General features: G+C 39.2%; 1 protein-coding gene across 2 annotated transcripts in view; it reads left to right on the top strand.

Annotated features, from left to right (window-relative positions):
* The window catches only part of AR (androgen receptor), a 189,457-nt gene that overhangs the window by 83,133 nt on the left and 79,583 nt on the right, over positions 1 to 26,741 (top strand). For both annotated transcript variants that reach the window (XM_061136279.1, XM_061136280.1), the window contains exon 2: positions 24,444 to 24,595. In XM_061136279.1, coding sequence (XP_060992262.1) covers positions 24,444 to 24,595 — 152 coding nt within the window. The remainder of the gene's footprint in view (positions 1 to 24,443; positions 24,596 to 26,741) is intronic.

Here is a 26,741-nt window from a genome sequence, read left to right as displayed (position 1 = left end):
CTAGAATTTTGTTAAGGATTTTTGCATGTATGTTCTTCAGTGATATTGGCCTGTAGTTTTCTTTTTTGTGCTATCTTTGGTTTTGGTATTAGGGTGATGGTAGCCTCATAGAAGGAAATGGCAACCCATTCCAGTATTCTTGCCTGGAAAATCCCAGGGACAGAGGAGCCTGGTGGGCTGCCATCTATGGGGTTGCACAGAGTTGGACACGACTGAGGCGACTTAGCAGCAGCAGCAGCATCAGCAGCCTCATAGAGTGAGTTTGGGAGTTTACATTCCTCTGCAATTTTCTGGGAGAGTTTGAGCAAGACAGGTGTTAGCTCTTCTCTAAATTTTAGGTATAATTCACCTGTGAAGCCATCTGGTCCTGGGCTTTTGTTTGTTGGAAGATTTTTTATTATAGTTTTGGTTTCTGTGCTTTTCCCACTCTCCATCTAAGTCAGTTGCAGATGCTGAGAGACCACTCTGTTTTTATGTGTGTATAGCACAATCGTCTAGGCAAGTTGTGACTAGAATATTTAATGAAAGTCCCAGGCAGCCTGGTATTACTTAGCCCTATCAAAGGTCCCCAGGCCACTCTAGTCCTCATTGGCTAGAATATTATCCTTTTCAGCATTCAAAATGTGCAGAAAGCAAGAACCATCACATTTCAGATCTATTGTTTCTTCATCATGTAGGAAGTACAGAAAACAAACTTTATCTCTCCAGGGCTAAGTGAAGAAGAAAATCATATCACCACCCTGTTCTAATGACTTCTTAGAGGATGCAGTTAATTTTCAACTAACCTGATGATGTTTATTGTAGCATGATGTTCCCTTCTCTTTCCTCTCTTTCCTATGTATCTCCTTGCCATGGCTGTTTGTTTCTGGGAGAAAACAACTGAAACTTGCTTTCAGGTGAAAGTTGAGGGTAGTTTAGCTTCTTTGCCAGGGATATACAAACCTAGGTTTCTAAAAGCTGTGTTAATGTATTTTTCATTTGTTTGTGCTCTCATTCATCCATCTGTAGATCCAGTAAATATTTGATAAACAATATAAGAGCCAAGTCATGGGAACAGAAGAGTGAGCAAAGCAGAGTTTCTTCTACTCTCAAGGAACTGATAGAGATAAAGTGAACCATCATATACCCTGGTACTGTTTTGAAGGCTAAGTGTCTGGTGTTCTCAATCTTATGATCAAAAAACATCTAGCCCAAGTTTCATCCTCCTTCAGAGATAGAGCATTATTAAACCAAGTACTCAAGAGTTAGTCATTTAGAGATGAAATCATGGAGGATTAGAAAACTAGTGCCAGGATTGAGGCAGCAGAAAGGAATGAGCATGGAACATACAGTCAGAAGTTATTGTGCCTAAGCCCAGCTCTCCTGTTCACTGGCTAAGACATTTAGTTTCTTTGCTCTTTTTGCTCATCTGGAGAATGAAGTTAATGAAAATCTCTCCATATCAGGGGTATTGGGAGATAAAATAAAATACTTCTTAGTCACTCTGTATCCACATACCCTGATGCACTTATCAATACCTGAAATTATTTTGTGATTCTTTAGATACTTGTCCATGTACCTCCCCTAAAATGGAAGCCTTCAAAAGGCAGTCAGTGACTTTGTCTGACTTGTTCATCACTATATCCCTAGTCAGATTGTGCATGGTAGATGCTGGTTTATGGTAGATACTGAATACATTTTTATTGACAAAATTAATGACAATGAATGTGAAGATATTTTTGCATTTATTAAATGATATACATGTAATCATTGTTAAAAATCTCTAGTCCAACCACCACGTTTTATAGATCTCCAAAGACAATTGGGTATATAAGAGAGAGAGAGTGTTGGATTAAGAATCAAAACCAGAGTTCAAATTACAATCCTGCTACTTTCTAGCTATTCCACTTCAGACAAGTTACTTAACCTCCCCAAACTTCCCTTAACTCTTTCATTTTCCTCACTGAATGGCTATGCAGATATCATAAGACAATGCCTGTGCTTTGTGTACTTAACATGCTCTGCAAATACAGGTTTATTTAAGATGAGAAAACTGAGAATCAGGAAAAAGGTAACCGATCCAAAATCATGCAATAAGTTAGTGTCAGAATTTATAATGAAATCTCAGGCTCCCAACTCCTATTCTATTATACTGAGGCAGATTCATGAGCAGAAACAGTGGAGGAAAGTAGATAGTGGTCAGAGATAAGGAAAAGCAGGGTCTGTCTGACTGACTCTTTGTCTCTTCATTGTAATTGAAAAGTGGAACTTATAAGGTAATGTGTGAGAGACCACATGATCATTCTGCAGAATAGAAAGCTTGTTCATCAAGATTAACTCTTTATCTATGTTTATCTAACAATGATAGTTCCATCAGCTCTTTACCACTTCACTTTAACCTAGTTCAAAAAGATACTAAGACTGACACATTTTCTTTCTCAGGTTTTACCCTAGATTACATTTCATTTAGCTTGTGTTTACCTGTAATATAGCAAAAGAATAAGGCAAGGTAAGAGTATGTAGAGATACCAAGGGAAGATTTCATGCAAAGATGGGCACAATACAGGATAGAAATGGTATGGACCTAACAGAGGCATAAGATATTAAGAAGAAGTGGCAAGAATACACAGAAGAACTATACAAAAAAGATCTTCATGACCCAGATAATCAAGATTGTGTGATTACTGACCTAGAGCCAGACATCCTGGAATGCGAAGGCAAGTGGCCTTAGGAAGCATCACTACAAACAAAGCTAATGGAGGTGATGTCATTCAAGTTGAGCTATTTCAAATCCTAAAAGAAGATGCTGTGAAACTGCTGCACTCAATATTCCAGCAACTTTGGAAAATGCAGCAGTGGTCACAGGACTGGAAAAGGCCTGTTTTCATCCCAATCCCAAGAAAGCAATGCCAAAGAATGCTCAAACTACCACACAATTGCACTCATCTCACACACTAGCAACATAATGCTTAAAATTCTCCAAGCCAGGCTTCAACAGTACGTGAACAATGAATGTCCAGATGTTCAAGCTAGATTTAGAAAAGGCAGCGGAACCAGTGATCAAAGTGCCAACATCTGTGGGATCATCGGAAAAGCAAGAGAGTTCCAGAAAAACAACTACTTCTGCTTTATTGACTATGCCAAAGCCTTTGACTGTGTGGATTACAACAATTAGAAAATTCTTCAAGAGATGAGAATACTAGACCACCCGACCTGTCTCCCGAGAAATCTCTATGCAGGTCAAGAAGAAACAGTTGGAACTGGACATGGAACAAGAGACTGGTTCCAAATTGGGAAAGGAGTACATCAAGGCTGTATGTTGTCACCCTGCTTATTTAACTTATATGCAGAGTACATCATGAGAAATGCTGGACTGGATGAAGCACAAGGTGGAATCAAGACTGCCAGGAGAAATATCAGCAACCTCAGATATGCAGATGACACCACCCTTATGGCAGAAAGCAAAGAAAAATTAAAGAGCCTTTTGATGAAAGTGAAAGAGGAACGTGAAAAAGTTGGCTTAAAGCTCAACATCCAGAAAACTAAGATCATGGCATCTGGTCCCATCAATTCATGGCAAATAGATGGGGAAACAATGGAAACAGTGAGAGACTTTAATTTTGGGGGCTCCAAAATCACTGCAAATGGTGACTGCAGCCATGAAATTAAAAGACACTTGCTCCTTGGAAGAAAAGTTGTGACCAAGCTAGATAGTATATTAAAAAGCAGAGACATTACTTTGCCAACAAAGGTCCATCTAGTCAAAGCTATGGTTTTTCCAGTAGTCATGTATGGTTGTGAGAGTTGGAGTATAAAGAAAGCTGAGCGGCAAAGAATTGATGCTTTTCAAATGTGGTGTTTGTGAAGACTCTTGAGAGTCCTTTGAACAGTAAGGAGATACAACTCGTCCATCCTAAAGGAAGTCGATCCTGAATAGTCTTTGGGAGGACTAATGGTGAAGCTGAAACTCCAGTACTTTGGCCACCTGATGTAAAGAACTAACTCATTTGCAAAGACCCTGATGCTGGGAAAGATTGAAGGTGGGAGGAGACAGGGACGACAGAGGTTGAGATGGTTGGATGGCATCACTGGCTCAGTGGACATGAATTTGAGTAATCTCTGGGAGTTGTTGATGGACAGGGAAGCCTGGAGTGCTGGAGTCCATGGGGTCACAAAGAGTTGGACATGACTGAGCAACTGAACTGAATTGAACTGACTAAAGAGTATGTAACATTTGCTATTTTTATTGAGGACAAAGGAAAAAGTAATCTGAGAGATTTAGATTAGATATGGGGAAGTTTATGGCTAGGATGTGAACTGTGTACTATGATCAAATTGATACTGTGAAATCCTTGGTATATTTTAAAGAGCTTTTAATTCATCTGATATAGGCCATGTGCTCAGATTATAGCCTGCTAGGCTTCTTTGTCCATGGGATATTCCCACCAAGAATACTGGAGTGGGTTGCTATTTTCTTCTTCACTGATACAGGTTAACAGTGTCTTAATTAGAACTCAAAAGTTGTTCAGGGTACATCTTGGCCTTCAAATTAACATGCTACTTGAAAGGCAACACTGGTGGTTTTCAAACTTTGGTCTTTGGCCAAAAAATAAGTGGAACAGCAAAGAAAGAGGGAAGAGAGTTAATTAGGAAATTCTCAGGCAGCATCTGGGCTGGACCCTGAAAATTCATCAATGAAGGCTATATGAAGAATGGGAAAAACATACATAAATGGATTCTTTGTGGTATAAAACATTACAGATGTTATGAAAGCTGTAATAAGTTGGGGACATGATCGTATTCCATATAAGGGATGCAGGATCATGAAGGGGTTCATAAAGTAGGTGATGTCCTCTTGAGCTGAGACCTGAGATGTGGCAAGGGAGAGAGATGGTTGGGGGCAGGATAAGGTCATTCCAGATAGAGGGAATGGTAATGTAAGCAAAGACACTGGAGTGTCAAACGGCAGGTTAGATTGGAGAACTGAAATAAGGTAGTACTTTTGGGAGGTCATTTGGATAGTGTTGTGGAAGTGGTGAAAGAAAAAGCTAAAAATAAGCCTTGAATACCAAGCTAGTGCTTTGAATTTGTTTGCTGTAGGATAAGCATTTTTCAGTGCCTACCCAAGAAGATTGCTTAAGCATTTAATAAAATTATAAACCCTTAGGTCTTACCTGTAGCTGCAGATTCAGAAGACTCTGGGCTAAGTAGGGGTGGGACAAAATCTCTGTAAAGTTGTCCCTCACTATCCACAGAGGAATGGTTCCAGAGCTTCTGTGCATCCTATGCTCAAGTCCCTTATATAAAATGGCATAGTATTTGCATATAACCTATGCACATCCTTCAGTATACTTTAAATCACCTCTAGATTACTTATAATACCTAATGCAATGTACTGTGTTACTGTGTGTATGTATGCTCAGCTGTGTCTGATCTTTGTGACCCCATGGACTGTAGCCCACCAAGTTCCTCTGTCCATGGAATTTTGTAAGCAAGAGTATTGGCGAGAGTTGCTGTTTACTACTCCAGAGGATCTTCTTGACCCAGGGATTGAACCAGCATCTTTTGTGTCTCCTGCATTTGCAGGCAGATTCTTTACCACTGTGCCACCTGGGAAACAATGTGATGTAAATGTTATATAAATTGTTGTACATATAGTGTAAAGTCTATATAAGTGATTTCCAGCATGCAGCAAATTCAGGTTTTTCTCTTTGGAACTTTCTGGAATTTTTTAAAGAATATTTTTGATCTGTAGTTGGTTGAACCTGTGGGTGCAACTCTGCAGATATGGAAGGTCAACTGTATTGCTAAGTAGCTATTCAAGGGATTATGATTCATCAGTGAATAAGGCCACTGGTATAAACTATGGGGAGTTCTGAGAACTCTTAAGAAGAGGAGTTACAGAAACAAATATTTTAGACAGGATTTCTCTGTGATCCAGTGTATTTTGTGGATTGGAGAGCATCAGACAGTAGGCAGAAAGACTTGAGTAAGAGCTGCAGTTATTTTGAAGGTTGGTTTGTGTGTGTGTGTGTGTGTGGCAGGGTATGATTTAGATAGTAAAATTAGCAGATAGTAGTTACTGATGACTGGATAGGGATAGTACACGTGATACAATGAGGAAGTGTGTTACATTAAATACAAGATGACTTGCAGTTTTCTGGGTTAAATCATTGGAGACTACTATCCCCTGTGAGAAACTGTGGTCTAATAATTGATCTTGGAGTTAGAGAGACCTGAGTTCAAACCTTAAAACCATCATTTACTGTCCATGGGTCTTTGGCAGCATGTGTTAGCTCTTATTATTGTGCCATATGTTGGGATAGTATACTGGATTGAGATGAGGTGGGGAATTTTTATTCCCTGCCAATGACCCCCTCTCCCCACAATCGAAATCAGCATTTTAGGTTGGGGAGCAAAGCACTTTACCAAGTGTCAAGTTAATACCTAGCCTTGTCTTGCCTTGGGGCAGGCCTTGTTCTTTGTGTGTTTTAGAGAGCAGGGTAAGACCGGTTGCTGGTGAGTGTCTCAATGAAGCTGTTTGCCTGGAGCTTGTAGGTTCTTTTGGCCAACATGAAATGTCTAACCTTGGATTTCCTGATTGTGAACTGAGCTTGGAATCTGATCAGCATTTCATTCCTCCCCATGTTGTGCCTACTCTCACGGTGCTATCTCCCTTCTTTGGGTTTCTGAAGCCCTCATACACTGCTGAACATTTTCACATTTCTTAAGCTACATTGTATTTTCCCTGCCTCAGACCAAGTCACAAAAGTACTTTAAAGATAAAGTTAGTTTTTTCAGTGCTTTCATAAGTTTTTCACAAAGGATAGCAGTGACTCCTTCTTCTCTGCCTTAACCAGTAGTGTCTGACAGAGTAGGAGGCAGTGTGGTATATTTCAGAGCTCACTGAACTGGGAGTTAGATGTCCTGGACTCTAGTCCTGAGGAGAAGTTGTGATGGTATGGGGAAATTGGGGATAAATGACCTTTTAAGTGTTCCAGGCCTTTTTCCATGTTATCTGACATTTGTCACAAAACTCCTTTGAGGCTGGTATATTGTTTTCCCCATTTTGTAGATAGTGAAACTGATGGTTGGGCATTAGGTTCATTTTGTGCCCAACATGACATAGCTAGTGATCAGTAGTGTGTGTGTGTGTGTGTGTGTGTGTGTGTGTGTGTGTCTGTGAGTGTGTGTGTGTTTGGTCAGTCTTAAAGTCGTGTCTGACTCTTTGCGAGTCTATGGACTGTAGTCCGCCAGGCTCCTCTGCCCATGGAATTTTCCAGGCAAGAATATTGAAGTGGCTTGCCATTTCATACTCTAGAGGCTCTTCCTGACCCAGGGATCAAACCCACATCTCTTGCATCTTCTGCATTAACAGGCAGAGTCTTTACCACTGCACCACCTGATAAGCCCCAGTGATGAGTAATAGATTCAAATCCAAGTTTCTGGGCCCCCAAAGCCTTTCTTTCTTTCTTTTTTTCTCTTGTGACACTGCAACTTACTATAAAACACCATTTACTCTGAGCTTTTCAAAAAAAATTTTGTAAAATGGGTGCTGTAACCTTTGCTCTGTACAATGATAAATCTTGTAAAACAAGATTTAGGATATGGGACAGCAGTATTTGTATCTTTGTGTCTTTAATGTATTCTAAGTGCCTCTCACAGTGCCTGCCACATTGTAGCGTGTGTGTCTGTGTGTGCTAAGTTGCTTCAGTTATGTCTGACTGTTTGCAATCCTATGGACTGTAGCCTGACAGGCTCCTCTGTCCATGGGATTCTCCAGGCAAGAATACAGAAGTGGGTTGCCATTTCCTTTTCCAGCCACAGAGTAGAGCACTCAATAAATATTTGCTGATTCTTCCTAATAAGAAGAAGGTAGTTTCATAATGGATGAAATACATTTTGGGAGCTGCTATACTGTTTAATGCTATTACCATTTATTCGAAGGGTTCTGGAATATAGCTGAGTGACTGATGTTGGTCATTGTATAGATTTTTCATAGGTTGACTATTCTAGATCCTAGATCCTATGAAAACTCAGTGTGCAGAATGTTACTAAAAATATTGTTCTACATCAGAATTCTGGCATAGGAATCATAATATTTGGGTTCTAGTCTCAGGCCCAGCTCTGAAAATATTCTCCAGGTCAGTTCTCTGTAATTTCTCAGCCCCCAAATTTTCTCCCTGAACCATAAGGGAGTTAAACTACCACAGGGAGTTTCAGCCTTGATTGGAAATTAAATTAATTTGAGGAGCTTTGAAAAATTTGGATTCCCAGACTCCACCCTAGTTAAATTAAATCAAAATTGGGACTGTGGGGAGATGCATTGGCATATCCATTGCATGGGAAACTCCTCTAGCAATTTTACTGTGTACCCAAGGATGAGAAACACTGGACTAGACGATCTCTCAGAGCCATCCAGCCCTGACAGTCACTGAGATGCAGTGCCATATAATAGTATGGTGAACAAAGTATAGGTTTTGAAGTTAGTCAGATATGCATTCAAGTCCTGACTTTTCTACTTTACTAGCTGTGTGATCTTGAAGAAATTGTCCAATGCCTCTGGCTCTTCATTTTAAAATATATTCTACATATCCTGCAGTAGTGGTTGTGGTGATTATGCACTTTCAACAGTGCTTAACACACAGTATGCCTTCAGTAAATAATACTTTTAGTATCAGATTTCAAATGGAGGCTATGAGGAAAATATTGGTCTAGTAATATTTGACAGGTAAATTAAAATCAAGTTGTTTTCTCATTTTCTGCCTTCTTGGCAATGGATTCTGGAAACAAAGAATGTGGAAACAGCTCTCAGCCCTCAGATTTGATGACACTGCAGAAAGGAATCTGGCTAGTTCTTATGTGACCAATTGGCTCTGACGGCTCAGACGCCATTGGGAAGATTTTGGCTCACAGAATACAGCAGATGTAACTTGGGAATTATAAGGACATGACTGTAGTAAGGATTCACTGTTCAGCCCCATTTCTGAGAGTGATTTATGGGGAAAAGGACAGCCTTGACATTTTGGTGGGGTACACTGATTTAAAAAAAAATGTGTTGCTGTCTTAGCATGCTCGTCAGTGATAAAAACTGCAGGAAAATGGAAATCACATGTAGGCCTATAACTGCCTGGTGCATAGTGACATATTTTTCTATTCATCATTGTGCATTGTGCAAAGCAGTCTCTGAATGTCAGGTTTGAGACCTGAGTATGCATTAGAGCTATGGGCATCTGATCTATTCTAGAGTAACTGATGAATATGTAAAACATATAGCTTGGTTAGTAATTGCATTTAGTAAATAGTGGGCTTTACTCCCTGAACCCCTCAGGCAACACACACATTTTCTGATTCTATAGTAATCACCATCTTGGCCCCTTTTATAGTTATTTATCTTGCTATATCTTGCATTGATCATTCAGATACTTGTCATGGACCAAAATGAGCCCATGAAAGCTATTAAAGGACAGGGGCTGTGTCTTTCTCATCTTCATGTAACCACCATTTAGCAGAGCTCTCTTCATAATATATGAATGTTATGAATTTTTGAATGGATGAATGAAAAGTATTAACAACTTCTTACCCCTTTTCTGATGTATGATGAGGATTAATGTGTGTGTATTGGGGGAGGGGTGATTCCTGTATCACATGAAATATAAACTGACTTGGAAAACAAGGCTTTAAGAATGGTAAAGTGAATACTGCCATAAATCTACTCTTTTTTAAAATCAACATACACACTAGAAAAAATTGTGAAAATTAACTTTTCCAGAATTCTGGAAAGGAAAAAACGGCTTGCAACTAATCCGAGGAACATTTATTCAAGTAAATCTGCTGTATGTTCTCTGATCATAATAGAAGTAACTAGGTATCACTACCAGAAGGAAAGATGTGAAACACAATCCTAAATAAACAATGGGTCAAACAAAAAAAAAAAATCACATCAGAAATAAGAAAACACTTGAGGTAAATGAAGCAAAATTGTAACATTACTAAACTTATGGGATACACGTATGCTAAAGCAGTATTTAAAGAGAAATTTATAGCTATGAATGCCTATTTCTAAGGTCTGAATATTTTTATCCCCACATAAACCCATAGGTTGAAATCCTAATGCCCTATATGATGGTATTAGAAGTTGAGACCTTTAGGAAATGCTAAGTATATGAGCGTGGCACCCACACTGAGTGGAATTAGTGCTCTTATAAAAAGCCCCAGAGAGCTTACTTGCCCTTCTGCCATTTCGTAAAGGAAATCAGTCCTGAATATTTATTGAAGGACTGATGCTGAAGCTGAAGCTCCAATAATTTGGCCACCTGATGAGAAGAGCCAACTCATTGGAAAAGACCCTCATGCTGGGAAAAATAGAAGGCAGGAGGAGAAGGGGGATGACAGAGGACAGGATGGTTGGATAGCATCACCGATTCAATGAACATGAGTTTGAGCAAGCTTTGGAAGTTGGCGAAGTACAGGGAGGTTTGGCATGCTGTGGGGTTGCAAAGAGTTGGACATGACTGAGCAACTGAACTGAACTGATTACCAATCCTTCACAAACTCTTCCAAAAAATACAAGTGAAAACACTTCCTCCAAAATTCTGTGATTCTCCAAAACCAAAGATATCACACACATACACATACATACACACACAAACTAGAGATCACTTTTGAGCATAGATTTAAAAAAAAGATCCTCAACAAAATAATAGCAAACCAGCATCAAATAAAGAGCAGTATAGTGACCAAGTAGGGTTTATATAAAAATGTAAAATTGAGATTTATCTCAGGAAGGTAAGGTTAGAAAATCAACTAATAAATATAATGCACTATATTTAAGAGAACAAAGGCATCATGATCATCTCAATAGATGCTGAAAATAATTGGAAAAATCTCTAATACTTTTTCATGATTAAATTAGTAACAAACAGGTAAAAGTAAAAATCTTGCTCTTTTAATGGATATCTATGAAAAACCAGCAGCTATCATAAATATGGGGATTCCCTGGTGGCTCAGTGGTAAAGAATCCTCCTTCCATGCAGGAGCCACAGGAGATGCGGGTTTGATGCTGGGTCAGGAAGATCCCCTAGAGTAGGGCATGGCAACCCACTCCACTATTCTTACCTGGAGAATCCCATGGACAGAGGAGCCTTCCAGGCTATAGTCCACAGGGTCTCAAAGAGCAGACACGACTGAAGTGACTTAGCACGCATGCATGCATCATATTTAAGAGTGAAAGAATGAAAGATTTCCCTGTAAGAGCAAATCGAGGCAAGGATGTTCACTGTCACCATTTCTATTCACCAGTGTAGTAGAGAATGCAGCCAGGGGAAATAGACAAGGAAAAGAAAGTAAAAATCATCCAGATTGTAGAGGAAGTAAGAAAAATATTTTTATTAAGATGACAAATTTCTAGAAAGATTCAACCTGACAAGAATGAATCAAAAGGAAATAAATAGTTTGCACAGATCAATGACTAGAAGTGAAAGGGAGTTTGTAATAAAAGCAAAAATCTTCCAGCAAACAAAATCAGGACTGGAGGACTTCATTGGTGAATTCCTACAAACATAAAAGGAAAAATTAATACCTATTGTTTTCAAAATATTTCAGAAAAAATTGAAGAGGATGAAAGACACCCAAATTCATTCTAGGAGGCCACCTTTACACTGATTCCAAAAAACAGACAAAGACACTATAAAAAAGAAAGTTCAGTTCAGTTCAATAGCTCAGTCATGTCCAACACTTGGCAACCCCATGGACTACAGCAGGCCAGGTTTAGGATGCAATGGTTGTATTTCCTTGCAGTCCAAGGGACTCTCAAGAGTCTACTCCAACATCACAATTCAAAAGTTTCAGTTCTTCAAGTTCAGCTTTCTTTATGGTCCAACTCTAACATCCATACATGACTCCTATAAAAACCATAGCTTTGACTAGATGGATGTTTGTTGGCAAGGTAATGTCTCTGTTTTTTAATATGCTGTCAAGGTTGGTCATAGTTTTTCTTCCAAAGAACAAAGTCTTTTAATTTCATAGGTACAGTCACCATGTGCAGTGGTTTTGGAGCCCAAGAAAATAAAGTCTCTCACTGTTTCCATTATTTTCCCATCTACTTGCCATGAAGTGATGGGACCAGATGCCATGATCATTTCTTGAATGTTGAGTTTTAAGCCAACTTTTTCACTCTCCTCTTTCATTTTCATCAAGAGGCTCTTCAGTTCCTCTTTGCTTTCTGGCATAAGGGTTGTGTCATCTGCATGTCTGAGGCTATTGATATTTCTCCTGGCAATCTTGAGTCCAGCTTGTGCTTCATCCAGCCTAGTATTTCACGTGATGTAAGTTAAATAAGCAGGGTGACAATATATAGCCTTGACGTACTCCTTTCCCAATATGGAACCAGTCTGTTGTTCCATGTCTGGTTCTAACTGTTGTTTCTTGACTTACATATAGATTTCTCAGTAGGCACATAATGTGAACTTATATTCTCATCTCTTGAAGACTTCCGCAGTTTGTTGGGATCCACACAGTCAAAGGCTTTGCTGTAGTCAACAAAGCAAAAGTAGATATATTTCTGGAACTTTCTTGCTTTTTTCTGTGATCTAGCAGATGTTGGCAATTTGATCTCTGGTTCTTCTGCCTTTTCTAAATCCAGCTTGAACATCTGGAAGTTCATGGTTCACATACTGTTGAAGCCTGGCTTGGATAATTTTGAGCATTACTTTGCTGGTGTGTGAGATGTGTGCAACTGTGCAGTAGTTTGACCATTCTTTGGCATTGTATTTCTTTGGGATCAGAATGAAAACTGACCTTTTCCAGTCCTGTGGCCACTGCTGAATTTTCCAAATTTCCTGGCATTTTGAATGCAACACTTTTAACAGTATCATCTTTTAGAATTTGAAATAGCTCAGCTGAGAATTCCATCACCTCCACTAGCTTTGTTCTTAGTGATGCTTCCTAAGGCCCACTTGACTTTGGACTCCAGGATGTCTGGCTATAGGTGAGTGTTCACACCATCTTGGTTATCTGGGTCGTGAAGATCTTTTTTGTACAGTTTTTCTGTATAATCTTGCCACCTCTTCATAATATCTTCTGCTTCTCTTAGGTCCATGCCATTTCTGTCCTTTATTGTGCCCATCTTTGCATGAAATATTCCCTTGGTATCTCTAATTTTCTTGAAAACATCTCTAGTCTTTCCATTCTCTTCTTTTCCTCTATTTCTTTGCATTGATCACTGAAGAAGGCTTTCTTATCTCTCCTTGCTATTCTTGGAACTCTGCATTCAAGTGGATATATCTTTCCTTTTCTCTTTTACCTTTAGCTTCTCTTCTTTTCTCAGCTATTTGTAAGCCCTCTTCAAACAACCATTTTGCCTTTATGCATTTCTTTTTCTTGGGGATGGTCTTGATAAGTCTCCTCTGCAATGTCCTGAACCTCCATCCATAGTTATCCTGGTACTCTGTCTATCAGATCTGATCCCTTGAATCTATGTGTCACTTCCACTGTATAATAGTAAGGGATTTGATTTAGGTCATACCTGAATGGTCTAGTGGTTTTCCAATCTTCAGTTTAAGTCTGAATTTGGCAATAAGGAGTTCATGATCTGAACCACATTCAGCTCCTGTGCTTGTTTTTGCTGACTCTATAGAGCTTCTCCATCTTTGGCTGCAAAGAATATAATCAATCTGCTTTTGGTATTGGCCATATGGTGAATTCCATGTGTAGAGTCGTCTCTTGTGTTTTTGGAAGAGGGTGTTTGCTATAACCAATGTCTTCTTTTGGCACAACTCTGTTGGTCTTTACCATGCTTCATTTTATACTCCAAGGCCAAAGTTGCCTGTTACTCCAGGTATCTCTTGACTTCCTACGTTTGCATTCCATCCCCTATGGTGAACAGGGCATATTTCTTCAGTGTTAATTCTAGAAGTTCTTATTGGTCTTTATAGAACCATTAAACTTCAGCTTCTTCAGCATTAGTGGTTGGGACATAGACTTGGATTACTCTGATATTGAATGATTTGCCTTGGAAACAAACAGAGATCATTCTGTCATTTTTGAGATTGCACCCAAGCATTGCATTTTGGACTCTTGTTGACTGTGAGGGCGACTGCATTTCTTCTAAGGGATTATTGCCCACATTAGTAGATATAATGTTCATCTGAATTAAATTCACCCATTCAAGTCCATTTTTTTCACCGATTCCTAAAATATCAATGCTCACTTTTGCCATCTCCTGTTTGACCACTTCCAATTTACCTTGATTCATGGACATAACATTTCAGATTCCTATGCAATATTGTTCTTTACAGCATCAGACATTACTTCCATCACCTGGATCTTTTAGCATTCATTTGTTTGGGACTTTTTGTGTTTTCTGGACCTTAGTGTCCTTTTCCTTTCCCTAGTTAGGTAAGGTTTCAGCTTTTTTTTTTTTTTTCCAGATAAGCTATATGCCCATTTATCTTTGTCTTCTCCTTCTGGAATCCCTATAATGCGATTGGTAGTATGCTTTATGTTTTCCCATACCTCTTTTAAACTTTTCTCATTTAAATATTTAAATTTAAATTATTTTTTTTATCTTCAGCTTGGATGATTTCCACTAATTTATATTCCAATTAGGTGATTCATTCCTTTGTACCACCTAATCTATGGTTGATTCCTTCTAATCTTTGTTTTAGTTGTATTCTTCAGCTCTGTTTGATTTTTCTCTATATTTTCTATATCTTTTTTAAAATTCTGTTTAACCATTTTTTCCCCAAGTTCATCGAGCACCTTTATTATCATTACCTTGAACTCGTTTTTGGATATATTGTTTATCTCCACTTCACTTAGTTCATTATCTGAGGTTTTGTCTTGTTCCTTCATTTGGAATATATTCTGTCTCTTCATTTTACCTAATTTTCTGTTTTTATTCTGCTTATTAGGCAGATCAGTTATTGTGTTTCACATTCTTGGTGAAGTGATCTAATATAGAGAATGTTCTATGAGACCCAGCAGCACTTCCCCTCTGTTCATCAGAGAAATATGTTCTGATGGTGCCCCCTTATATATGTGTGTGCCCTTCTGTTGTGACAAGGCTGACTACTGTGGGAATGCTGGTAGGTGTGGTTGATTTCTAGCTTCATTGGCTGCCAGGCCTTCCTTTGTGCAGTGGCTGCCAGCATGATGGTAGGTGGGGCTATATCCTGACTCAGTTGGCAGTGTGCCCAAAGGCTTCCTGGGGCTAGCGCCAACTCCTGATAGGCAGAGCTTGGCCCTGGTATGGCTGGCTTCACATCCTATGAGGTTCCAAGCCTGGTAGCAGCTTGTGGATGGGGAGGGCTGAGGCTTGGTGCAGCTTGTTTTGTGGCCCCAGGAGTCTTGGTGCTGGTATTAACAGGCTGGTGTGTGGAGTTGGGTTCTGGTGTGAGAAGATTTAGCATTGTTAAGATGGTAATACTTTCCATGGATTCAAGGAATGTTTCTCAAAATCCCAACTGTCTTCTCAGCAATGATGTAAGCTGCTTTACCTCCAAAATATCATGGAATCTTCATGGCAGTCTTGTGAGTTCCGTATTTCTTTATACATTTTTCACATGAAGAAATTTAAGCAAAATTATTTGTTCAGTGACTTATTATAAAATGGCAAAAATGACCATGAAAACCATATGTTCTACCTGTTTACTTTCCTACTTCAACAAAAAGCATCACTAAAGAGAATTTGAAAGATATAACATAAGCTCATGTAATACTTATAAAAGAAACCATGACTGTTTTCTTGAACAGATATTCATCAAATTTCAAATCTCAGGCTGTCAGGGAAAAAGAGGCTTACTACTGAAATATCCATTATACCCTCACAAAAGTAGGTTCAAGCCATCTGTGAAGAGAAAATAACTTTGAACTCTTTGATTTTTATCTTAGAAATTCATGTAAAGTTTTCATTATATTCCACAATGTCATTAATAAAAACATTTTCATGACTCCACATGAGGAAAAATATGATGCTCTGTAAAGATATTTGGTGGTTTCCTAAATCCTTTCTTGTTTGAAAAGTACAGAGGAATACATAAAAAATGATACAGCTTCGCATATATAGCCTTTTGCTCTTCTCTTTCCATCTGTATTTGCTGTTTCTTAAAAACACTGTATGGGATTTCCCTGGTGGCTCAGATGGAAAAGAATCTGCCTGCAATGCAGGAGACCCAGGTTCAATCCCTGGGTTGGGAAGATCCCCTGGAGATTGGAATGGCAACCCACTCCAGTATTCTTGCCTGGAGAATTCCATGGACAGAGGAACCTGGCAGGCTACAGTCCATGGGGTCTCAAAGAGTCAGTCATGACTGAGCTACACTAACACTTTCACTAAAAACACTGTATAGCCAAGAATGATGGTCCTTTTTATTTTAAGACTATAAGAGATTTCATTTTTTATGGCATGACACAAGGTAATGGCGCCCTAGATTTACAATGCAGCCACCATGTGACAGGCATAGAGGGAAGGGGTTAACATTTATTATTCAATGTAAGTCTCACAAAAGCCCTAAGGGTAGAAAATATCCTCACTTTTTAGATGAGGCAAGTTGATCTCAGAGAGCCTAATTACTAGGCCCAAGGTTCAGTGGTAGAGGCAAGGTTTTAGGCTAGGTCTGGCTTGCTCAAAAGCCCTACCGATTTTACATTCTCTCCCAAACAGGTAAGACTGGTCTGTGACTTTTACATTTTATCCTGGTTCCATAGTCATTGAGGATCTTTGCTTACATTAGTCAGACTCCTTAAGGTATCTAAAGTATTCTCAAGTCTGAGAGGCAAAGAGAAAGAAAGAGATAGAGAAAGACAGGGAGACAGAGAGAGATCCAGAGAGATAGAGAAGGAGTGAGAAAGGGAGAGAGACACAGGGAGGCGGAGAGAGAGAGAGACTGAGATTATAACTGGGTGCTAAGGGTTTCTGAGCCCAACTTTCTCATGGTTGAGCTGGCGTTTGTAAGCCTATTGCTACTAAGTCACTTCAGTCGTGTCCGACTCTGTGCGACCCCATCCCTGAGGTTCTCCAAGCAAGAATACTGGAGTGGGTTGCCATTTCCTTCTCCAATGCATAAAAGTGAAAAGTGAAAGTGAAGTCGCTCAGTCATGTCTGACTCTTTGCGACCCCATGGACTGCAGCCTACCAGTCTCCTCCCTCCATGGAATTTTCCAGGCAAGAGTACTGGAGTGGGGTGCCATTGCCTTCTCCGTTGTAAGCCTATAGCTTCTAGTAATCCACTTTCATTTAATTAATTGTGAAACCATTGGAGAAAAGTAAGTCATGTTCTTGTTTGGAAAATTTCCATTTTATGTGGCAGGGCTTTTGTTTCAGACTTCATAAAACTGAATGCCGAGCACTGGGATAATAAGTGAGCACATAACCCAGGGGAGGTGGGAAAAAACACAATGTTGTGTGAAAATTCTGCACTTACTTATTCTCAAAGGAAACCTCTGCTGTGCTTCCAGTTAGAGTTATTTAGGGATGTGTTAGAAATTTCAGAGGTTGTTCTTTTAGTCTTTTTTTTAAAATTGTGTTATGTTATAGCTATACAAAGGAATACACGTAACATTCAAGTTGCTTATATAGTATGATAATAAAACAACGTTCATGAACTCCAATTAAGGAATGAAAACATTAACATTTTTATTTTCTCCAACCTAACCCTTGGACCTAGAATGGTGCTTAATATGTAGCGGGTGCTTAATACATGATTTTTACTGAATGCACAAATCAGTTTGTACCTCCTTTCATTATATCATTACCGCCTCAGGGATAACCACTATGCTATATTTGGGGTTTATTACTCCCTGACATTTTTATGTTTTTCACATATATATTCCCAAATTACATATTGTTTGCTTTTACTTCTTTTTAAACTTTATCCAATTGAATCATATTGTATGTAGGCTATTATAAGTTATGTTTTTTCCTGCAACATTAGCTTGTGAAAATTCACCTGTTTGTAGATGTATTCTGTTCCTTGTCATTACTGAATTGTATTTCATTGAATGAATATTATATAATTTATTCATTCTTTCTCCTATATCATTTCTGCTTCTATAAACAAAGCTGCAATGTCCATTTCTGCACATACCTCCTGGTACAAATGTGCATGAGTTTCTCTAGAATACAAATATGGGAGAGGGACTGCAATCGGAATTTTCATTTCCAGTGCCAGAAGATCAGTGCATGAGACAGAATAGCAGTGTGCCCTTTGTCAGGGTCAGTGGGAATCCTGTCCAAATAATTTTGCCAGAGAGAGAAGTTGGGAGGTTGGCAGATACTGGCATGGTAGGGTCATATCTCAGGCCTCTAGCCAAAGTGGGTTGTAATTAGGAAAAATTCAAATTGTAAAATTGCCTTCATTATTTCTCCTCTTCTTCCACATCCTTTAAAGTTTTTCTTATTTTTTTACATTTTAAATTTATTTAATTTTAATTGAAGGGGAATTGTTTTACATTATTGTGTTGCTTTCTACCACACTTAAACATGAATCAGCCATCAGTTCAGTTCAGTCATGCAGTCATGTCCAACTCTTCGCGACCCCATGGACTGCAGCATGCCAGGCTTCCCTGTCCATCAACAACTTCCAGAGCTTGCTCAAATTCATGTCCTTCGAGTTGGTGATGCCATCCAACCATCTTATCCTTGTCATCCCATTCTCCTCCTGCCTTCAATCTTTCCCAGCATCAGGACCTTTTCCAATGAGTCAGTTCTTCGCATCAGGTGGCCAAAGTGTTGGAGTTTCAGCTTCAGCATCAGTCCTTCCAATGAACACCCAGGACTGATCTCCTTTAGGATGGACTGGTTGGATCTCCTTGCAGTTCAAGGGACTCTCAAGAGTCTTCTCCAACACCACAGTTCAAAAGCATCAATTCTTCAGCACTCAGCTTTCTTTAAAGTCCAACTCTCACTTCCATACATGACTACTGGAAAAACAATAGCTTTAACTAGAAAGGCCTTTGTTGGCAGACTGCTTTTTAATATGCTGTCTAGGTTGGTCTCATAGCTTTTCTTCCAAGGAGCAAGCATCTTTTAATTTCATGGTTGCAATCACAATCTGCAGTGATTTTGGAGCCCAAGAAAATAGTCTTGTCACTGTTTCCCCATCTATTTGCCATGAAGTGATTGGACCAGATGCCATGATCTTTGCTTTTTGAATGTTGAGTTTTAAGCCAGCTTTTTCACTCTCCTCTTTCAATTTCACCAAGAGGTTCTTTAGTTCCTGTTCGCTTTCTGCCATAAGGGTGGTATCATCTGCGTATTTGAGGTTATTGATATTTCTCTCAGCAATCTCGATTCCAACTTGTGCTTCATCCAGCCCAGCATTTCGCATGATGTACTCTGCATATGTTAAATATGCAGTGTGGCAATATACAGCCTTGATGTACTCCTTTCCCAGTGTGGAACCAGTCTGTTGTCCCATGTCCAGTTCTAACTGTTGCTTCTTGACCTGCATAGAGATTTCTCAGGAGGCAGTTAAGGTGGTCTGATACTCCCATCTCTTTAAGAATTTTCCAGAGCTTGTTGTGATCCACACAAAGGCTTTAATGTAGTCAATAAAGCAGAAGTAGATGCTTTTCTGGAACTCTCTTGCTTTCTCAGTGATCCAACAGATGTTGACAATTTGATCTCTGGTTCCTCTGCCTTTTCTAAATCCAGCTTGAACATCTGGAAGTTCACGGTTCACATACTGCTGAAGCTTGGCTTGGAGAATTTTGAGCATTATTTTACTAGTGTGTGAGATGAGTGCAATTGTGCAGTAGGTTGAACATTCTTTGGCATTGTTTTTCTTTGGGATTGGAATGAAAACTGACCTTTTCCGGTCCTGTGGCCACTACTGAGTTTTCCAAATTTGCTGGCATATTGAGTGCAGCACTTTCACAGCATCATCTTTAAGGATTTGAAACAGCTCAAGTGGAATTCCATCACCTCCTCTAGCTTTGTTTGTAGTGATGCTTCCTAAGGCTCATTTGACTTTGCACTCCAGAATGTCTGGCTCTAGGTGAGTGATGACACCATCATGGTTATCTGGGTCATGAAGATCTTTTTTGTATAGTTTTAGGTATATGTATGTCCCCTTCTTCTTCAACCTTCATCCCACCTCCCACCACCATCCCATTCCTCTAGATTGTCACAGAGCTCCAGGTTGAGTTCCCTGAGTCATACAGTAAATTCCCATTAGCTATCTATTTCACATATGGTAGTGTATATGTTTCCATGTTACTCTCTCCTTACAACCCACCCTCTCATTCCTCCCCACTTCCCTTTCCCGTAAGTCTATACTCTGTGTCTTCATCTCTATTGCTGCCCTGGAAACAGGTTCATCAGTACCAACTTTCTAGATTCCATATATATGTGTTAATATACGAGATTTGTTTTTCTCTTTCTGTCTTACTTCACTCTGTATTCTCTGCTCTAGATTCTTCCACCACATTAGAACTGACTCAAATGTGTTCCTTTTTATGGCTGAATAATATTCAATTGTATATATGTACCACAGCTTCTTTATCCATAGCTATTTTTATGTGAGATGTATTTCATTATATTTATATCTTATGAATCAAGTGTTAGTTGCTCAGTCATGTCGGACTGTTTGTGACTCCAGGGACTGTAGCCCTATAGGCATCTCTGTCCATGGAATTCTCCAAGCAAGAGTACTGGAATGTGTAACCATTTCCTTCTCCAGAGGATCTTCCCGACCCAGGAATCAAACTTGGGTCTCCCACATTCTTGGCAGATTCTTTACTGTCTGAGCCACGAGGGAAGCCCCAATAATTAAAATGATGATTTTTTTTCAGTCTTGGAGTATTGACTATAAATTTGATTGATTAGATTCTTTTAAATAACTTGTATTTTAAATTTTAATATGGATGAGATTTCCTATTTTTAAAGTCTCTAAAAGGACCACTTATTTACTCTATGCAGACTCCCATTTTGTTTATCTAATATTTAATTTTCAATCATATAATAATAGCTACTGTCATTATTTTATATATACATAAATCTATATATGCATCTATGTATATATACATGTATATACATATATTTTGTTTATCTAATATTTACTTTTCATTCGTATAATAATAACTACTGTCATTTTATATATGTAAATATATGTATATATACATATATGCATATGTATATACATACATACATATATTTATACTTTTCAACTTGGACAAACTCTGGGAGATGGTGAGGGACAGGAAAGTCTGGTGTGCTACAGTCCATGGAGTCATAAAGAGTTGGACACAAATTGGCGACTGAAAAACAACAACATACCTTTCAAAAAGCATTTCTACCTTTAGGTACTTTCTCATCTGTAGCAGTACGCCCTTTGCTTTATTATATCATCTGCTATGTAATTATACAGTTCTTTGCTTCCTGTCTTTCTTCTATAGTAGATAGTAAGTTGCTTAGAGGCAAAGTTCATATCTTGATCATTCGTATATTCCCAACACCTAGATCTGTATCTCTTCCGTAGGAGTTGAGTTGAATCTATCTACCTAATTTAGACCTTCAGTTTCATAATATGTTTAGTCATTGGTTACAAATCTACACTTTGCAGTTGGACTTACCTAGGATGGCAACCTGGCATTTCCACTTACTAGAACAGTGATCTTAAACAAGTTTACTGAGTTTTCCTGAGCAGCAGCGTCCTCTCTTATAATATAGGGATGATACAGAACTACCTGGCAGAATTGTTGGGAAGATTAAATGAGTTGATATATATGAAATGGCCTGGCATGTAAAGTGCCTTAATATTACATGTCCTTCTGATTTTATTTGAACTGTTTTTATTTGTTATAGAAGTCATGAAATGTAAGAAGATGGATAATAAATAAACTTTTAAAAAGCGACAAATTTTACCCAAGGAAATGACATTTTTAGCCAAAGGAATGATGTTCTTAGGTTTTGGCTCATTCATATGTGGGAACTGAGCTCTTATCCTGTGAAACGCATGGCCCTCCTAGCCTTAGTTTGGTGGATAGACTCCTGCTGGCTTGGGATGAATTATGGGGGCAAAGATAGGCCACCATAATCAGCTGCTGGGTTTGCATATCAGCAGAAGTTTCTGAGTGCTTTCTGTTGTATTTTGGCTGTGAATAAAGGCTAATATTTGTCTCTTAGAGATAAAGTGCTTGTCAAGTGTAGCCTAAGTGAAAGCCTTCTTTGCTCTTGCCCTGCCAAGGTTTCTCACTTAGGGTTGAGAGGAGCATAACATTTCATGCTTTGTGGGGGGATTCTGATGGTTGTGCTGAATATGATAACCAAAGAGGCCTGGGTAGAAAGTGAGGGTGATTACTGAGAAGACAATAGGGTAATGGACACTGTGTTAGATTTGGAGTCAGAGATTCCTGTACTTGATTTCAAAAAGTTTTGTGCTTCTCCACTCTCAGTATGAATTTCTTCATTTGATATAATAATAATAATAACAATAATAATAATAATAATAAATGTCTCACAGTGTTGTTTTGAGGAGTTGAAATCATGCAACACAACAAACAGGCTGTCATTAGAGCTTATTTTCCTTCCTCCTTGCCTTAGTAAGAAAGAAGTACTCATAAAAAATGGTGACTGACTCTAGGTCCATCCACATCACTAAAAATGAACCAATTTTGTTCCTTTTTATGGCTGAGTAATATTCCACTGTGTATATGTATCACAGGTTCTTTATCCACTCATCTGTTGATGGACATTTAGGTTGCTTCCATGTCCTGGCTATTGTAAATGGTGCTTCAGTAAACATTGGGGTACATGTGTGTTTTTGAATTATGACTTTCTCAGGGTATATGCCCAGTAGTGGGATTGCTGGGTCATATAGCAGCTATATATTCTTAGTTTTTTAAGGAACCTCCATACTCTTCTCCACAGTGGTTGTATCAATTTACATTCCCACCAACAGTGCAAGAGGGTTTTTGTTTTATCCACACTTTCCCCAGCCTTTGTTGTCATACAGAGTGGAATAAGTCAGAAAGAGAAAAACAAATATATATTAATGAATACGTATGGAATCTACAAAGATGGTACAGATGAACCTGTTTGCAGGGTAGGAATAGAGATGCAAACATAGAAAATGGACATGTGGATACAGTGGGGTAGGGGAAGATTGGATGGATTGGGAGAGTAGACTGACATGTATACACTACTATATGTAAAATAGATAGCTAGTGGAAAGCTGCTGTATAGCACAGGGAGCTCAGCATGGTGCTCTGTGAGGACTTAGAGAAAGTGGGATGGGGGGAGGGAGGTTCAAAAGGGAAGGGATATATGTATTCATATAGCTGATTTATTTTGTTGTATAGCATAAACTAACACCATATTATCAATTAATTATACTCAAATAAATAAGTAAAAGCAAAAAAAAGTAAATAAAATAGTGGTTGCATTCTTGTGGATAAGAGAATAGGCAGTTGTCACCTACCTGTGGCAGATTAACCTGGGAAACCACTTATGTTTTGTTTAATGATTAGACATAAGACATAGGAGAGAAAAAAAAATTGACCTTTCAGTAGTATGAACCATATTCCCTTTATTTAAACTTGAATTTATTACTGTGGGAGACTAAGATCTACCTTTCCATTAAGGTTTTAGGATTGGGTTTCTGGCCCTCTCTTTCAGTCCACCTGGAAGGACACAGACACAGATCCTCTTGGAGATAGACAGTTAACTAGGTGACCTTTGAAGCTCTGTCTTAGCCCAAGGAACATGAGTACTCTAATGGCTAAGGGTTGGGAGTGTTGCCTGAAAGATTTCCAGCATCACTGTGTATTACTTAATTGCTACTTTATGTTATAGAATGGGGATGGGGAAATGTCCATGTTATCTATATAGACTCCTAAGGAAAGAAAGGGAATGGAAAAAAGAAGATTAGCATGAAAATACTAATCGTAATTCCTCACTTCTGTATTCATTACAAGAGGTTTTTATCCTTTTGGCTAATTTATACTTCTGTTCACACAAGTAGCTCAGTAGGATGGGTAGTATTATTCCTACTTACAGATGAGAGTAAGGCTCAGAGAACTAGAACAAAGCACATCAAACTGCTTTGATGCTTAGTCTGGTATCGCCATAGGTCTCCCTTTGGATAAGTAAGGTTTTAGGACTGAGTCCATACCATTTAATTACTCTGAAATTGTTTCATGACCACCACCTTAAGTTAGAGACATTTACCTCAGGTTTCTGCCTTCATCCGTCCCTCATGCAGACATAGCCCAAGGGATTGGCTGATTTCAGAAAACTTCTCAAATCCTTTCATAGGATCCAGAAGGGCCCTGTCCACATGATAGGAAACCCTACAAAAATAATCCCTAGGAGAAGTACAAGGAAAATTCAGCTTCACACTGACTCTGTTAAGCAATAACTAATAATTTACACATGCAGTTTAATCCTGAAGATTCAGACTTCTACCTTCCTGTTTCTGCCAACTACTGACATGTGTTTCATTATTTCTCTTGGGTCTTTTCAGTTTGGAGACCACCAGGGACCATGTTCTGCCCATCGACTATTACTTTCCACCCCAGAAGACCTGCCTGATTTGTGGGGATGAAGCTTCTGGCTGTCACTATGGAGCTCTCACTTGTGGAAGCTGCAAAGTCTTTTTTAAAAGAGCCGCTGAAGGTAAAGGATCCTAGACACTCACTTTTCTCTCTCTTTCTCTTCTAAAAAGAGACACCAGTCTATCAGGACTCAGGATTTTATGATCTCTGGGACAAAGTCACTGGCAGTGTTGGTTCAAAAAACCTAAGAGCCTTAAAAAGTCAATTTTCATACTTGCTGGAACCCTGTCTTTGGCAGCCTTGTTAGTACAAGCAATGAAGGCAATGAAGTTGGTCCCAGCTGGTGCTTGGAGCTTGGTGGGTCCTAGGAACAAAAGAAAAAAATTAATGATTTGAAAAGATTTAATTTCCTCCTTGCTTGTGTTCCATTCTCCTGCATAGTGAGGGAAAAAATGTCCTTATTAGAGAGGTTAGAAGTGGAGAAATCCAGACCAAGTCCCCAGCCTGTACTCTGTGGTGAATACAAGACTATTCCTTAGTGAAGGCTTCCTGGCCTCGGCCCCAGAAAGGAAGTGTTCTCACTGTTCAGCAGACCATCAGTCTATGCACCTGCTCCCTCCTGCTGCTGCCTCTTTGGGGCCTTGTTGCATTAATAGCTCCTAGGTAGATAAGTATCCAAAGTGATGAGAAACTTTTATTCTCTCCCTCGGACCTTGTCCAATAGCCCATAACCCTGAGCTAAGTTGTATCTTATATTTGGCTAAGTGGCCTCAAAAACTGGCTCCTTAGTATTATTTAGCTTAAAATAATTAATATCTGCTTAGCGCCAAGAGGTGCTCAGGCTACATCTTACAGCAGGAAGACCTCCTACACTTCCAGACCTCCTATATATGCTATTGCCTCCTTCCTTCCCAGTCTCCCTAGGCTTAAGCCTCCTACCCATCCACTTCACTCCCCATCCTGTACTAAGTATTCCTTCTTGAAAGGACACTAATGAACAGCTTCTAGACAGAGATGCTCTGCTCTGGGAGCAAACTCAGTTGCTAAACACCAATATCTACTCCTGCCTCCACTTTTCACAAAGGAAGTACTTCCTGCCAAGACCTTTTTCTTCCTTCTCACTGGCCTAGATATTTTAAGTCAGAACTGAAAGAGACAGTCTTTCCTTATATAAAGCTATAATCCCTGAGGACAGTCTTAAAAGGTGGCCACACCTTTTAGCAGGAATGTGGTGACATCCACCAGAGGATAGCAGAAGCACCACAGAGTTCTTGGCAACTAGAGAAAACTTAGAAAGCATGTGCCCTTTAACTGGTCTCCCTATTGACAGCCAATTGGAATGATGATTATCTTTTCACCATTTTGGCCAGGTGGAAGGAATACCTATAAAATGGAAACCTATTTTGTTTTCTTCTAGTTCCCCAGGCAATAGGAAGGCAGATAGCATTTAGCATTAAAGAAAACATGCTGCATGTTCCACCCATTACCCTGAGTGGCACATTGCTACTGCTTAAACTGGGCAATATGAGGTCCAGTGCCCCAGTGCCCAGGCATAGGCAGTTTGGAAAGAGACAGAGATCAGTGTCTTCGTTCCTTAAGAATACTCACAAAAGGATGGTTGTCAGAAAAGGAAATGAGGAGTAGTACCAAAGACTTCAGATCACCCCAACATCTCCAGTGAGAACTTGCCTCTTCTCCATACCTTGGCTTCAGTTAGGCCCTGTCTATAGAGCAGAGAATGAACCATAGCACCCATCTAAAGCAGTATGTCAGTAAGCCCAGGCACCACGGTAATAGCAACTATATCCAATGGGAAAAGAGTTCAAGAAAGTAAGCAAAAAGCAAATTCAATAGTTAGATAGATTAGATCGTATTTGATGCTGCCTCTGGATTTTAAAAATCTGGGTCACGATATTGTTGTTTTTGGAAAACTGTGTAAATGATCAACTATATTGTGAAAGGGAAGATTTTGCTGTCATAACATATTCCACATGGGCGCTTTCTACAGAAATTAGGGCTGAAGGAGGGAGGCAGGCAGAAGGGCAGCTGGCAGGGCTGCCTGGTAGGAGCTCTGCTATTATGTGGATCTTGGACTATTTGAAAACAAGGAAGCTGGGAAAGGGGTAATCACTCAAATTGCCAAGCATTTGGAAATCCAGCAAGGTCTCAAAATTCTTCAGACCCTAGAATCACTTGTTAGAGAAACTTGGTAATATTTTCTTTGAGAAAATGAGCCTCTGTGAGCTCATGGAGCCAAATGCTTTAAA

Source organism: Dama dama, chromosome X (assembly GCF_033118175.1).
Source record: "Dama dama isolate Ldn47 chromosome X, ASM3311817v1, whole genome shotgun sequence".
NCBI classification, from domain to species: Eukaryota; Metazoa; Chordata; class Mammalia; order Artiodactyla; family Cervidae; genus Dama; species Dama dama.
This window is presented reverse-complemented; position numbering and strand designations above follow the sequence as displayed.